This window comes from Monodon monoceros, unplaced genomic scaffold, assembly GCF_005190385.1.
Source record: "Monodon monoceros isolate NGI ecotype Baffin Bay Population unplaced genomic scaffold, NGI_Narwhal_1 Super_Scaffold_5, whole genome shotgun sequence".
Taxonomy (NCBI): Eukaryota; Metazoa; Chordata; class Mammalia; order Artiodactyla; family Monodontidae; genus Monodon; species Monodon monoceros.
In genome coordinates, this window is record NW_021703782.1 from 12,487,440 (window position 1) to 12,504,108 (window position 16,669).

Here is a 16,669-nt window from a genome sequence, read left to right on the forward strand (position 1 = left end):
ACACACACACACACACACACACACACACACACACACACACACACACAATTTAAAACCCAGCTAAAATACCACAATACAATATACATAAGTTCTATAATTGCAAAAGGGCCTTGACAGTCAGTCCTAAAAGTGACTAGCCAGAAATCCAAAGCTTCATTTTCCTGTTTCCAGTAAGTGAATTACCTCAGAGAGATTTGCAGAAGTTTCAACAGCACACTGTCTATCTGTATTGGGAAAAGCAGCAACATTGTGTATCTGGAGACCAAAGGCATCAGTTAGGTTTCCATCAGAGCTGCTCGGAGAGGATATTCTCTGTCGCTTGGATGACAAGTTTGCAGGGAACTCACACTGTTGACATTCACCAAGACTTTCCTTTTTGGCTAGGTACACAAAATAAAAACAAAACAACACAGGCCTTCAATATTTTATTTTACAGCATCATTTGAAAATTGTGTACATCCTAAGTTTAGTAAAATTTAATGCTTGAGCCTAAATACTTTATCAATGAAAACTCTAGTAGTACATTTTTTATTCCAAAAGGGAAATCTAACTGAAAAGTAAAAGAACATGACTGCTAAAAATTTAATTATTAGAATTGACTTTTTTCAGACTTTAAAATGTACAAAGATACTCCAAGATACATTTGCAATTTTGATATAGTATCTCATTCTATTTTTAAGTTTAGAAAGAAACCTTTTCTTTTGAACATTTTAAAGGATGTGGTTATGTTCTAATATTGGTTCTGCTTTGACCATGTACGATTTTATGAAAAATACAGCCACAGTTCTTCCTAGGTACAAAAAGGGAATTTAATTGTCTACAGAACTTTAGTAATGATGTAAATAAAATATTTAAAAGCTCAGATAAAAACTAAAAAATAGGTAAGTTACAAATTACAAATACAAATGAGTACATCAGAGCAGGTCATGTACTGCAGAGGTAGATGAACTGGATTTGTCTTGAGTAACAATGCCCTGCACCCAAGGAGGTGTTGAAATGTACTTGAAGATAGTTCAAGAAAGCAAACAAAACCATTTGGAACCTTAGGGTTATGGTGGTTACAGCAAGACCAAGATTTTCTCTAGTTCTGGTGTTTGAAATGCTTTGCAATTGGAAAAATCAAAAGTGACAAAGAATTACCAAATAAATTACAATCTAAAAGTTATGGTAAAGAATATGGCAGGCTATTAAGATGTCACGCTGAACATATCTGTTTATAATATCAGAGTTGGGAGTTTGGTATTCATTTAAATGCTTGCCAAACTTAATAATAATCCTCTAAAAAAATCAAGGTTTGTGCACTCAAATCTACCATGTGCCCTATTCTAAAGATGAAATGAGCCCACTGGCTTCGACATTCTAACACTTAGCACTTAATTGTGGCCATGTGGATATGTAAGACGTAGGCTCAGGAGTGCTTGATATTATATTTTTTCAAGAGAAACCAGAAATCCAGATTTTTGTGTGAAATGTCCCAAATTTTAAATGGTAGGCCCTATTGAAAAATACAGCTCTACTCAGAAAAGACTGTAGAACTAAATCTTTATACTGAGCATGGTCTGAATAAATACTAAAGCCCTTCTTTCTACTCACTTGAGCCTGTGATCTTGAACTCTCCTTCCGTCTCTGAGAATTCAGGACAGTCAGTCATTTTCTCGTTTTCCTTTATGGAGTGAAAAGCTGACTGGAAGGCAGATATTTGTTCTCTTAAAGAATGAACATTTCGATACAAAACAGGGCTGCCCTGTTAAAATACAGAAGCACAGAGGACATTATAAATCAAACCAAAGATAGGCTTTTCGAAGAGCAGAGGTAATAAGTTAATACAGCAGAGCCTCTCCTCCCGTGAACCACACAGTCTTAGTCTGAATATTCGGTGTACAGCCATCGTCTTTGTTTCTCCTCTCTTCTCCTTAATCTGAGCAAAGAGCAATAGCTACATGGGAAGTATAAATGTGGAGCTACAGGCTGGCCAGTACTGATACTGACAAGCCCATGGACCAGACAGGAGAAATCTGGAGGAGATGGAAAGCACTTTAAAAAGGCACCCAGACAAAACACATCCCAATTATTTGAGGGCTTGACAATCTTTAAAAGGATTCTTTCTGGGGGTGGGGGGAGGGGTGGTTAAGGACGCTCTTTTATAACTGAGAGTCCATAACCTGAGATAGCCTCAGCAAATCAAATGTGAAAGGGAAACAGGTTCCACACAAAACGTTTGAGAGGCCAGTTTAAGAGACTATATGGATGTTGAGCTGTACGAGTTGTTTTCATATGTTGGATATTAATCCCTTAAAAAATGGGCAGAAGAACTGAACAGACATTTTTCCAAAGAAGAAATGCAGATGGCCAGTAGGCACATGAAAAGATGCTCAACGTCGCTAATCATCAGGGAAATGCAAATCAAAACCACAATGAGCTATCACCTCACAACTGTCAGGATGCTATCACCAAAAAGACCACAAATAGGGACTTCCCTGGTGGTCCAGTGGTTAAGACCCTGGACTTCCAATACAGGCGGTGCGGGTTCAATCCCTGATCTGGGAACTAAGATCCTGCATGCCATGTGGCATGGCCAAAAAAAAAAAAGATCACAGGGCTTCCCTGGTGGCGCAGTGGTTGAGAGTCCATGCAGGGGACACGGGTTCGTGCCCCGGTCCGGGAAGATCCCACATGCCGTGGAGCGGCTGGGCCCGTGAGCCATGGCTGCTGAGCCTGCGCGTCCGGAGCCTGTGCTCCACAGTGGGAGAGGCCACAACAGCGAGAGGCCCGCGTACCACAAAAAAAAAGAAAAAAAAAGACCACAAATAACAAACATCGGCGAGGATGTGGAGAAAAGGGAACCCTCGTACACTGTTGACGGGAATGTGAATTGATGCAGCCGCTGTGGAGAACAGTATGGAGGTTTCTCAAAAAACTAAAAATAGAACTACCATATGACCCAGCAATTCTACTCCTGGATATACACCTGAAAAAAACAAAAACACTAATTCGAAAAGATACATGCACCCCCAATGTTCATAGCAGCACTATTTATAATTGCCAAGATATGGAAGCAACCTAAGTGCCCATCAACAGATAAAGAAGATGTGGTATATGTATGCAATGGAATACTACTCAGCCATAAAAAAGAATGACATTTTGCCATTTGCAGCAACAAAGATGGACTTGGAGGGCATTATGCTAAGTGAAATAAGTCAGACAGAGAAAGACAAATACTGTATAATATCACTTATATGTGGAATCTAAAAAACACAATAAACTAGTGAATGTCTAACACAAAAGAAACAGACTCACAGATACAGAGAACAAACTAGCTGTTACGGGGCTGGGGTGGGGCAATATAGGGGTGGGGGAATAGGAGGTACAAACTATTGGATGTAAGACACGTTACAAGGATGTATTGAACAAAACAGGGAATATAGCCAATATTTTGTAATAATTAAATGAAGTGTAACCTTTAAAAATTGTATACAAAATAAAAATTAAAATCAGTAGTAAGAATTTTATGTCTGTACAGTTAGCAAAGAGTTTACCCAATAAGAACAACAAAAGAAAAAAAGAGAGAGAGACAGACAGACTATACGGAGATCACAAGAAAGCATCAAATCCTGGAGACAGGGCTAAGGAAGAAGGGATAGGAAGAACTTGTCTATTTGGAAATTTTACCAAAGTTTTCCAAAAATATCCTTAGAAAATGATCTGCATGACACCTTTGTCACATGTAGGTCTCAGCATAACTAGTTCCATCCAACCTAGTCTCTATTCATTTCCATCCAGACACACCCTCTCCCCAGGGGCCAGAGCAATATACAGATGTTCTGAAGTAGCTTAGACACCCACCCACATATACCCTCTCCCCTCTGGCACCCCCCAGCTAAATCTTCCTGATGTCATGGGAGCTTACTTCCTTAGAGCTAAAAGCTAGCCATTCACTGAAACTACAAAGCCAAATACTTAAAAAATGGTCTAAGCACAGGAGCTCTCTGGAAACTCTGCTAACAGGATTTCAACCAAAGAGTGGTCAAATTAAATTGGTATTAGCAGGGATAGAAGTGCCAGACAAGTGTAAGCAATATACAATTTAATAGTTCTGCTACCTGTAAAATAAATTACTGGTTAGGTTCTCTAGGGTTTTTTTCTCCCCCTTTATTATTTAGACTAACATATTTCCACTGATTTGGAGCTTATACCAATTTAAAAAATTATGCTAACAGGCGAAAGTAAAGTAAAAAAATTACCTCCCTTTAAGATATCATATGGAGAAAAATCAGTTAAAATCTTGAAGCCGTGTTTGATGGTGAATCTGCTCACACACTGGATTCTATTCCCAGTTAAATACCTTCATAAAGCAAACTCTGTTGCATAATAACACAACATTTAAAACTCAAATATGGTTGATGATGTAAACCTTTACGACATAAACCGCACATAGCATTTATAAAAAGCTGGTGGTCAACTCTTACCTAACTGAGATATAGAGAAAGAAAGGGTTTATCCCAAAGTCATACAATTTACGTTGAATGTATATTTTTTGTACTTATATTTGAACATGGGAGGGTTAGGTTTAATGTGCTAGGAGTTTGGAGCATTTTGAAATACTGCTTTGAACAAATTAAAGGTTCCCCAGTCAAAATTGTTTCTGGGCTTCCCTGGTGGTGCAGTGGTTGAGAATCTGCCTGCTAATGCAGGGGACACAGGTTTGAGCCCTGGTCTGGGAGGATCCCACATGCCACGGAGCAACTAGGCCCGTGAGACACAACTACTGAGCCTACGCGTCTGGAGCCTGTGCTCCTCAACAAGAGAGGCCCGCGCACCACGATGAAGAGTGGCCCCGGCTCGCCGCAACTAGAGAAAAAGCCCTCGCACAGAAACAAAGACCCAACACAGCCAAAAATAAATAAATAAATAAATTTATTTTAAAAATTGTTGTTTCTCTGTTTCCTGATGGAGAAAGAGAACAATGTTCATATACAAAAAGTAAAGGAAGCATTCAAAAACGTACTGCATTTTTGATGCTTTTGTCTTAGGAATTATATCGGTCAGTCAACATTCTTCCCACGTACCAGAAACTATTCAAGGGGCTCAGGATACAGGGGGAAATTACATTCTAGAGTGAAACTCTGAAAACATATTAATATAGTTTCAGGTACAAGAGGTGCCACTGAGAAGGTAAAAAAGGAGTGTGGCAAAAAAAAAAAAAGGGGGGGTGCTCCCGCGTACTGCAAAAAAAAGGAGTGTGATTTAGTAATAACAGTGCTGCTTTACTTGAGTCAGGACAGCGCTCTGTCTGGAGTAACATCTGAGCTGGAACTGAAACAGAAAGTGGTAGTTAAGGGAAGATACTGGGGGAGGAAGGCATTCTGCAAGAACAAGCCGGAACAAGAGCAAAGGCCCTGAGATGGAAGGAGGATGCAGCAGGAAGAAGGCCCGCGTGCCCAGAAAACAGCAGGAGATGGCGAGCTGAGAATAGGGATAGGCAGGGCTCAGATCGGGGAGGGCACTCAAGGCTTCAAGATGGGGTTTGAGTTTAATTCATGGCATAACAGGGAGCCACGGGAAGGTTTTAAGAGGCAGAGTGAATGATCTGATTCATTCTTTAAAAGTGTCTCTTTGACTGCTCTGTGGGATGGTGGACGGACCAGGGAAGGAGGGAAATAAGGAGACCAGTTATGAAGAAGCAGCTGGTGATTCAGGTAGAAATCACATTAGGGTTGTAGCAATGGAGCTGGGAGACATGAGGAATTACAGATAGGTTTCTGAAATGAAGCCAAAAGGTAATAATGGGTTGGATGTGGGAGATGAAAAGGAAAAAAAAAAAAGGAAGGAACCGAGGAAGATTTGGTAGGTTGTTGGCCTGAGCAACTGGACGGCAGCGTGTACTGAGATGAGGAAGTGGACCGGAGGATCTCGTGGGGGATGGAAACCTGGAGTTTGGCTGTGGCCGTGTAACACTCGAAATGCTTACTGGAACACCCAAAGGCAGATGGTGAATAGGCAACTGGGTATCTAAGTCTGGAGCTCTACAGAACTCTGGGCCAATGTTAGACATTTGAGTCATCAGCCTATAGATGATGTTCAAAGCCATAGCAAAGGATTAGTTTACCTAAGGAAAGCAAAGAAAAGGGGGCAGAGGAGAGCCCTGGGGAGCTCAAGCATTTGTGAGGGGAAAACTGGAAGGCCTGGAATAAGCAAATGAAACACAGGAACGGATGACAGTGACACAGGAAGAAAATCAGGTCAGTGTGGTATCCCAGAAACAAAGCAAAGAAAGCGCTTCAAGGAGGGAGTAGCTAAACTCAGTCAAAAGCTGAGGCAAGTTTGCGTAGGATACAAACTTAGACTTAATCTTTGTCTTGGCCAAGATGCGGGCCATTTGTGATCAATGGTGACAAGAGTCTTCTCAATGGAGTGGTAGAAACAAAAGTCCGATTGGAGTGGCTACAGCGGAGAGAATGGAGGGAAGGAAGTGGAGCAAGACAGGACAGATGGCTGTTCAAGGAGCTCTGCTGTGATGGACAGGCATAGGAATGGGATGCCATGGGGGTCTAGGAAGAGTTAAAGGGACAGAGTAAGGCAAATGCATAAGGAAAAACAGGTCAGAATAACATACATGGTCATAATGATGTAAACATTCGAATACTGATGTAACCAATCTATTGGGAAGTTATAGAGGATGGGAAGTGCATACATACATTTACGATAAAAGGTATGAGGAAGAAAGAGGGCTAACTTTCCACTGAACACAATGGGAAGTCAATAACTAATGCCATAACACTTAAAGATCAAGAAGTAGCAATTAGGCAAAAAAAAAAAAAAAAAAAGAAAGAAAGAAAGAAAAAGAAAAGAAAAGGCATGCAAACTGGAAAGGGAAAAGTAAAACTGTCACTATTTGCAGATACATATTATATATAGAAAACGACTACACCAAAAAACTGCTAGAATAAACAAATTCAGTAAAATTGCAGAATACAAAATAAGCATACAAAAAGGTTGTGTTTCTACACCCAAATAAAGAATTATCAGAAAGAGAAATTAAGAGAACAATCCCATTTACAACTTCATCAAAAAGAATAAAACACTTAGGAGTAAGTTTAACCAAGGAACTGAAAGACGTGCATCCTGAAAACTATAAGACACTGATGAAAGGAACTGAAAAAGACACAAATAAGTGGAAAGATATTTTGTGCTCATGGACTGGAAGAAATAATATTGTTAAAATGTCCATACTACCCAAAGCAATCTACAGATCCACTGCAATCCCTGTCTAAATTCCAACAGTATTTATCACAGAAATGAAACAAACAATCCTAAAGCTTGTATGGAACCACAAAAGGCCCTGAATAGCCAAAGCAATTTTGAGAAAGAACAACAAAGCCGGAGGCATCATGCACCCTGATTTCAAACTATAATACTATAGTAATCAAAACAGAAAAAGATGCATAGGTCAATGGAAGAGAATAGGGAGCCCAGAAATAAGCCAACCCATATATGCTCCATTAATTTACAACAAAGCAACCAAGAATCTACAGGCATAACTTGGAGATACTGTGGGTTAGGTTCCAGGTCACCACAATAAAGTGAATATTGCAGTAAAGCAAGTCACAAATGTTTCGGTTTCCCAGTGCATATACAAGTTATGTTCACACCATACTGTATTCTATCAAGTGCACAAGAGCATTATGTCTAACAGCGTACATACCTTAATTAAAAAACCTTATTGCTAAAAAATGCTAACCATCATCTGAGCCTTCAGTGAGCAGCAATCTTTTTGCTGGTGGAGGGTCTTGCCTCAAAGACTGATCAGGGTGGTGGCCGCTCTAAGTTAGAGTGTGGCAATTTCCTAAAATAAGACAACAATGAAGTTTGCCACATAGATTGACTTTCTTTCACAAACGATTTCTCTATAGCATGCAATGCTGTCTGACACCACTTTACCCACAGGAGAACTCCTTTCAGAATTAGAGCCAATCCTCTCAAACGCTGCAGCTGATTTATCAACTATGTTTATGTAATATTCTAAATCCTTTGTCATCATTTCAACAGTCTTCAAAGCATCTTTACCAGGAATAGGTTTCATCTCAAGAAACTTTCTTTGCTCATCTGTAAGAAGCAACTCCTCATCCATTTAAAAGTTTTATCATAAGATGGCAGCAATTCAGTCACATCTTCAGGCTCCACTTCTAATTCTCTATTTCTACCACATCTGCAGTTACTTCCTTGAACCCCTCAAAGTCTTGGGTCCCAAAAGTCATCCATGAGGGTTGGAATCAACTTCTTCCAAACTCTTATTAATGTTGATATTTTGATCTCTGATCTCTTTCCATGAATCATGAATGTCCTTAATGGCATCTAGAACGATGAATCCTTTCCAGAATGTTTTCAATTTACTCTGCCCAGATCCAGAGGAACCACCATATATGGCAGCTATAGGCTTACAAAATGTATATCTTAAATAATAAGACTTGAAGATCAAAATTATTCCTTGATCCATGGGCTGCAGAATAGATGTTGTGTTAGCACGCATGAAAACAACGTGAATCACATTGTACATCTCCATCAAAGCTCTTGGGTGACCAAGTGCACTGTCAATGAGCAGTAATATTTTGAAAGGAATCTTTTTACTGAGCAGTAGGTCTCAATAGAGGGCTTAAAATATTCCGTAAACCATACTGTAATCAGATATGCTATCATCCAGGCTTTGTTGTTCCATTTTTAGAGCACAGGCAGAATAGATTTGGCAAAACTCTTAAGGGCCCTAGGATCTTCAGAATGGTAAATAAACTGAATTCAACTTCAAGTCACCAGCAGCATTAGCCCTTAACAAGAGAGTCAGCCCGTCCCTGAAGCTTTGAAGCCAGGCATTGACTTCTACTCTTTAGTTATGGAAGCCCTAGATGGCATCTTTTTCCAATGTAAAGCTATTTCATCTATATTGAAAATCTGTTGTTTAGTGTAGCCACTTTCATTAATTATCTTAGCCAGATCTATCCCCTGGATAATTTGCTGCTTCACCTTGCTTTTATGTTATGGAGATGGCTTCTTTCCTTAAACCTCATGAGCCAACCTCTGCTAGCTTCAAACTTTTCTTCTGCAGCTTCCTCATCTCTCTCAGGTTTCATAGAACTGAAGAGAATTAGGGCCATACTCTTGATTAGGCCCTGGCTTAAGTGAACGTTGTGGCTGGTTTGATCTTCTATCCAGACCACTAAAACTTTCTCCATATCTGCAATAAGAATGTTTTGCTCTCTCATCATTTGTGTGTTCACTAGCGTAGAACTTTTAATTTCATTCGAGAGCTTTTCCTTTGCATGCACAACTTGGCTAACTGGCCAAGAGGCCTAGCTTTCAGCCTATCTCAGCTTTTGACATGCCTTCCCCACTAAGCTTAATAATTTCTTGCTTTTGATTTAAAGTGAGAGATGTGCAACTCTTCCTTTCACTTGAACAGTTAGAGGCCTAATTTCAATAGTGTTATTCTCAGGGAATAGGAAGGCCTAAGGAAAGAGAGAGAGAGATGGGGGAATGGCAGGTTGGTGGAGCAGTTTGAATACACACACACACACACTCACACACATACACACAGCATTTATCAATTAAGTTCGCCATCTTATATGGGTGCAGTTCGTGGCGCCCTAAACTAACTACAATAGTAATATCAAATATCACTGATCACTGATCACCTTAATAGTAATGATATGATATAATAAGGTAATAATGAAAAAGTTTGAAATATTGCAAGAATTACCAAAATGTGACACAGAGATACAAAGTGAGCAAATACTGTTGGAAAAATGGTGCCAGTAGACTTGCTTGATGCAGGGTAGCCACAAACCTTCAATTTGTTAAAAAAAAAAAAAAAAAAAGGGTCTTCCCTGGTGGCGCAGTAGTTAAGAATCCGCCTGCCAATGCAGGGGACACGGGTTTGAGCCCTGGTCCAGGAAGATCCCACATGCCGTGAAGCAACTAAGCCCGTGTGCCACAACTGCTGAGCCTGCGCTCTAGAGCCTGCGGACCACAGCTACTGAAGCCCGTGAGCCTAGAGCCCGTGCTCCACAACAAGAGAGGCCGCTGCAGTGAGAGGCCCCCGCACCGCAGCAAAGAGCGGCCCCCGCCTGCCCCAACTAGAGAAAGCCCGCGCGCAGAAACGAAGACCCAACGCGGCCAAAAATAAATAAATAAATTTATTTTAAAAAATGCAAAGCACAATAAAGTAAAGCACAATAAAAGGGGGTATGCCTATACAATGAGAAAAGGACAGTCTCTTCTATAAACGGTGTTGGGAAAACTGAACAGATACAAAAAAGAATGAAACTGGACCACTATCTTACACCATACACAAAATGGATTAAAGATTTGAACGTAAGACCTGAAACTGTAAAACTCCTAGATGAAAACAGGTGATAAGTCTTGGTGATGATTTTTTGGATTTGACACCAAAAGCAAAGGCACCAAAAGCAAGAACGAACAAGTGGGACTATATCAAACTAAAAAGCTTCTGCACAGCAGAGAATCATCAACAAAATGAAAAGGAAACCTACCAAACGGGAGGAAATTTGCAAATCATATGTCTGATAAGGGGTTAATGTCCAAAATATAAAAAGAACTCATTTCAACTTAACAGCAGAAAACCAATCTGATTAAAAAATGGGCAGAGGATCTGAATATGCATTTTTCCAAAGACATACAGATGGTCAACAGGTACATGAAAAGGTGCTCAGCATTACTCATCAGCTGGAAAATGCAAATCAAAACCGCAGTGACATATCACCTCATACCTGTCAGAACGGCTATTACCGAAAACACAAGAGAGAACAAGTGTTGGTGAAGATGTGGAGAAAAGGGAACCCTTGTGCACTGTTGGTCAGAATGCAAATTGGTGCAGCCACTATGGAGAACGGTATGGAGGTTCCTTAAAAAATTAAGAAGTACTATATGATCCAGAAACTCTACTTCTGGGTACTTAATCAAAGGAAAACAGTAACTCAAAAAGATGTATGTACGCCCATGTTCAACACAGTATTATTTACAACAGCCAAGATATGGAAACAACCTAATTGTCGCTTGATGAATGAGTGGATAAAGAAATTGTGGTATATACACAATGGAATATTATTTGGCCATAAGAATGAAACCTTGCCATTTGCAACAACACGTATGGACTTCAAGGGCCTTACGCTAAGTCAGTCAGTCAGAGAAAGACAAATACCATATGATCTCACTTATCTGTGGAATCTAAGACAAACACACAAAAGAAAACAAAAAAGTCAAACCAAGCTCATAAATACAGAGAACAGATTGGTGGCTGGTTGTTGGGAGTGTGTAAAAAATAGGTGAAGGGGGTCAAGAGGTATAAACTTTCAGTTATAAAATAAATAAGTCATGGGTATAATGTACAGCATGGTGACTATAATTAATAATACTGTATTGCATATTTGAAAGTTGCTAAAAGAGTAGATCTTAAAAGTTCTCATCACAGGGAAAAAAGAATTTGTAACTATGTGCGGTGATCATTTTGCAATATATATCCCTCATCTTTCCTCCACTACTCTTGTTTTCATTCTTGAATATCTCAATGCTAGATACTACAACTATATATTCCAGCAATTCTTTTAATAAGTACAGTCATATGATATGTGTGGGGATGTGTTTATGTACATATGTGTATGTATATCCTTAAGAAAAAAAAAAGAGAAAAATCAACAGCAGATATGGAATGTCACCAAACAAAAACTGACTTAGTCCAGAGAAAGCTGAAACTGACAGGGGCTCCTTAGGGTGGTCTGGTAACAGGAAACAAGCAGACTTGCTAGAGACCCCCAGAAAGGCTCAGGTTATCTAAAGCATCAGATATTCAATATGTCTGAAACAAGGGTCCAGGGCAATGTTGAAGCTGTATCAGTAGCACTTGAACCCACAGATCTCTCCACAAATAGCAAAGAACCTTTATGTTTTGGAGGGAACCTTTATGTTTTACGACTCTATGAGATCTAAACAGCTAAGGATAGGAGGCCCTGTACTGAAAACAGTTTGTCTAAGTCTTCTCAATGCCTTCCAGCCACTTTCCACCATTTGCCTTCCACGGTTCTAGGGCTCAGGTTTACATCCCCAGGAATTCCCTCAAAGAAAACAGATCTGCCAAAGAGAAAGTACCCACAGGATTCTAATACTTGCGAGTTCCTTCACTGAAAAAGTGGCCCTGTTGTCCTACATGGAAATCCACTAGCCAACAGAGCCAGACTACACACAGTTAGCTCCCAGTCAGTTTTTAAAGTGTCGCACCTTCAAATGTGAACAGAGTCAAGGATCACAAGGCATCTGAAGAAAGATTTGAGAATGAGCCAGAACCTAAAATAATTAGGTAGCAAAATGAGACCCCATGAAATATGGAAGAAAACTTCAACAAAACTATAATGTCCTCAACAATGCACAGTGAAAGATAGTCCATCATGATAAATTAAAAGACTAAACCAAAAAAAAAAAAAGTACTTATTAATCACAGGAAAAACAAAAATCATGCAAGAAAGGAAATATGGCCCTAACACACCATATGGCAATTCATGAAAAATATCTATAGGGTTAGATAATACATACTAAACCCTAATTTAAACACAAATTGTAACTGGTTGTACTGGTAGGAAGGCAGGAAGAGGAAAGTGTCAGGACAGCTATGGCTAGGAGATGTGAGAGCAAAATCCTCATTTTTCACAGAAATAACAACAATGATAGCATAAAACATACCATGTTCCAGGCACAGTTGTAAATACTTCATATCTATTAATTTATTCAACCTCATAAAACCCTTGCTACTATTATCACCCCTGTTTTATACATGAGGAAACTGGAACAGAAAATTCAAGTAATTTGCCAAAAGTCACAATTAACTGATAATAAAGCCTAGAATCAAACGCCAACAATACAACTCCACAGGCCATGTTCCCATATACTCTAACACAGTTCTCAATAAGTTTTTACACCCTAAAGAATTATTGAGCACACCAAAGACTCTTAGTTCACGTTCGTTATATCTATCAAGAATATTTCAACAGCTTTTCCAGAATTGTGGATATCCTTTAATGCAACACAAAATTCAATGAAGATTTCTTAAACGTTAGTTGCAATGTCAAATATGAAATCTTATCAATGAACTTTTCATATTCTGTTATGTTAAAATCCATGGGCCTATCCTGCAACTTGAGGGCATAATTTGCATGTACTGGTCGTGTAGAAAATACTGGTTCACTCAGTTATGTGTATCTTCCAAATGTTAACATATTTTACTGTGCAATATCCAAACGTCACATTAACATCCCCACTGATCCATCAGAAAAGTGCAGCCATTGGGAAGCTGTCAAGTAAGATCACAGTCGTGAATACAAGTTTTCCAAAATTCTAATTTTCTCTCAAAAACTCGAATTTTTTTCATTGGTAAGAAATATCTGGCTTTCCTTGAAGTGGCAGGTTCACTGTTCATTTCTGAGAAAATGCCAGCCACATTCCCAAGTCTGACTAACCATGTCTGTCAGTCATTCTTTCAAATAAACACGATGTTCCATGAAAAAGTGGCTAGTTCAACTCACAGCTCAAACAATCATATCCATAACTTTTCTGGAAACATCCACCACACTTCGGTATATACTTTGGAAATGCCTGGTGTCTACTTCCCATTTCATCACACACAATATTCCAGGGTTGAAAATTAATAAAATGTGTAATTTTTATTGCTTCATCAAGGATGTTAAGTGAAACCGGCCTTATTATTGTTTTCTGTAAACGATGAACAGGGTTGAAGGTAAAATGATTGCTTGATGCCATCAGTTTTAACCACCACTGCTCTTACACCATGAGTGCAAACATCAACACAGTGAAAAAGGGCAAATAACACCTTAGTGCTGTTTCAACAAATAGTTTGACCTCATGGACCTCTTGGATGGGACTCAGGTATTCCCAGGAATCTGCAGATAATTTCTGAGAAGCCCTGCACTGCACTAAACAGCCTCATGTATACACAGGGTCTAAAACGAAAAATAAAGAAGTGGCAATAAAAGTACCTTTTAAAATAGGAAGGCCCATACCAAAAGAGCCAAACGAGCCAAAGAAGGGCAAGCCTGGGACTGTCTTTCATAGCAAGTCTTGTACTATTTGATTTTTTTAGAAGCATGTATTATTCTGATAAAAATCTGCAAAAATATCTAAATACTTCCCCGTCAACAAACACTTCGCTCCTTTCCACAAGGTTATCCCAAATACATTTTGGTGGGGGTGCGGGGAACTCTTACAGACAAAATATTAAAAGAAAAAGGTCGGAAAACACTGCCTCACCTCATTAGAGAAAAACAAACATGAATTAGACAAAAATGTGCAAAATAAAACAGAAAGCGCCTCCAGAACACCATTTCTATCCAGGATCTCATAACCTTTAATAGATCCATGCTCAACATCAACATTTAAACTAAGCGCACAATCTCTGTAAGACACAGAGAAAATATTCTCTCTCCAGATCCAAAACAGATGAGGTGCACTGGAGAGTACCAACACTGTACAAAAGCTTTCTAACAGAGCAAAACATACTCCTAGAAGAATTCATGACGGAACTTAAAAAAGAAAACCATACCTGACAAGGGGAATTCTTGGTCAAAGAAGCATTCTTTAAATTCCGCTGCTGGGCAATGAAACGAATTAGATGGTTTGTTTCCGGAGAGCCCCGAACACCAACTGTAGAGCGTCGTCTGGATTTTTTAAGGTAGGATGATGACTTTCCTATAATAAAAACTCTTTTGTAAGTTGGAACACAACAAGGCAATCAGTAATCATGCCCTGAATACCCATGATCCACCAGCCTGAGAGAGAATATGATGAACGCATCGTACAGGGATCTAAATGGAAAAGTACAGGCAAAATTGTGCACACATTATCAGATGGGTAGGTACCTTTGTTTTGTCTATTGATTTATGCCATGCCCTGGAGCGGTGCTTGGCACATAGCAGGCGTTTATCAAAAAGTTGTGGAACAAATGCATGAATACATTTGAATTAACAGGTGTCATTTCTGTTTCTTATTTCCTGCACAGAGTTGGTAATGGATTGCTTTGGACTAAAAATTTCTCTTTTTCTGATCCCCAAGGACGATCTCCTCCCAGGCACACACTCTCATGTCCTCAATTGTTCACAATAATTTGTTTCTCTTAGATACCTGTCTACCTTCAGCACACTACCCTGAATTCCAACCAGTTTAGCTTTTTAAAGGTCTAAGAATGATGTTCTTGAGAAGGGAACACAGGTTGGCATCCACTTCGGTCTTGTCTCCATCAGGTATTACTAGTCTAGTGCCCCCTGATTTTCAAGTCCCCCATTATCCTCCATTTCTAAATTCTATTTTCTAATTCCATTCCCATTATTTGTTTCTTCAGCTAAATCAGACTTCACAGGTGAATTTCATTTCTACTCCATAAAGGAGATTAGCCTGAGTCAATTTTCTGTTTGAGATTTTGAAAGAGATATGCCCCAGTCTTTCAATGTCATATTTTCTTAATTGTCCTTCAACTTTCTCTCATTTTTACCATACATGACCATAAAATGTATTACTATTTTCACATACACACTCCTGTATCCCATGTGTCGGGTCAAAGAGTGACTCGCACACATGTCCTTTTCCAGTTTGGGCCTGGACCGCAGCTGTGACTTAGTTACAGTATCATGCTGGGTGCCCTGGGACCCTGATCTCCCTGATCCAGCAAGTCTGAGAGTCAATCAATTTAGATAAAGTAATAAGATAGACAGGGTAAGTGAACAAAATAGAGTTTAATTTTTCAACTTTTAAAGGCACTGCAAAAGAAGAAGAACATCTCTTACCTGAAGAGTTCTTTACAAAACTTTCAGGTGTAATTCCCAATTGCTCCACAGTTACTGTGGAAAAGTTCAAAGGTGATTGAAAAGCATCTGACAAGCAACGATTAGGAGTCACTTCAGCTGCAGGCTTGTGAGGAGTTACAAGCTTCCCATCTCCCAAAATGAAAGAGGTATCTTCTGAAACAGACAACATGTAGGGTCTAAACATCATTATCAAGATAAACACCTAAACCTTAAATTTCACAAAGAAACAACAGGTCACTACATACCAGCGTTATTAATAGCAGACTCCTTGGTTTCAAGGGGCTTGCTGTCTTTTGAACTATCATCCATCTAAAAAAGAGAGAGAAGAATGAAAAAAGAAAAATAACCCCACCTCCAAAATTAATGTGATTTGATCGAGATCCTCTTTCAAGACTGAATTCTAATACAACCTATACTGGCACGAAAACGGATGACAAGAGACTACTTTTGGAGCTCAAATTAAAGAGAAATGGAGGAAACTGCTGTTCGGGATGAAACAAAGCAGATCCCATACAATAAAGCCAAGGCTTTCCAACCTTAGCGAACATCAGAATCATCTAGGCACCCTGTTGGAGAAGCGGCTTTGCGGATTCCCAAAAATTCTAATTCAGGAGGTCTGGCTGGGCCCCATTTTAAAAAGCAGGCGGGTGATCCAGTAGAACACACTTCTGAGAAACACGTCGAAGAAACAGCTCTGCGCCACTACTGTCTCGGAACTCCCAACCAGGCCGCTTGCCTTACCTCCCTCTCGGGTTTATTTTGAACACTCCGCCGATGAGTGTCGTGGCTGTCGTGCC

The 16,669-nt window shown here is 39.5% G+C and overlaps 1 protein-coding gene across 1 annotated transcript in view; it reads right to left on the reverse strand.

Annotated features, from left to right (window-relative positions):
- CDCA2 (cell division cycle associated 2) overlaps positions 1-16,669 on the reverse strand; it is a 49,038-nt gene extending 32,369 nt beyond the window's left edge. The window contains exons 1-6 of the mRNA XM_029203198.1: positions 16,614-16,669; positions 16,118-16,181; positions 15,852-16,025; positions 14,615-14,760; positions 1,594-1,744; positions 184-380 (exon numbers count right to left, since the gene is read on the reverse strand). Coding sequence (XP_029059031.1) covers positions 184-380; positions 1,594-1,744; positions 14,615-14,760; positions 15,852-16,025; positions 16,118-16,181 — 732 coding nt within the window. The 5' untranslated portion in view covers positions 16,614-16,669. The remainder of the gene's footprint in view (positions 1-183; positions 381-1,593; positions 1,745-14,614; positions 14,761-15,851; positions 16,026-16,117; positions 16,182-16,613) is intronic.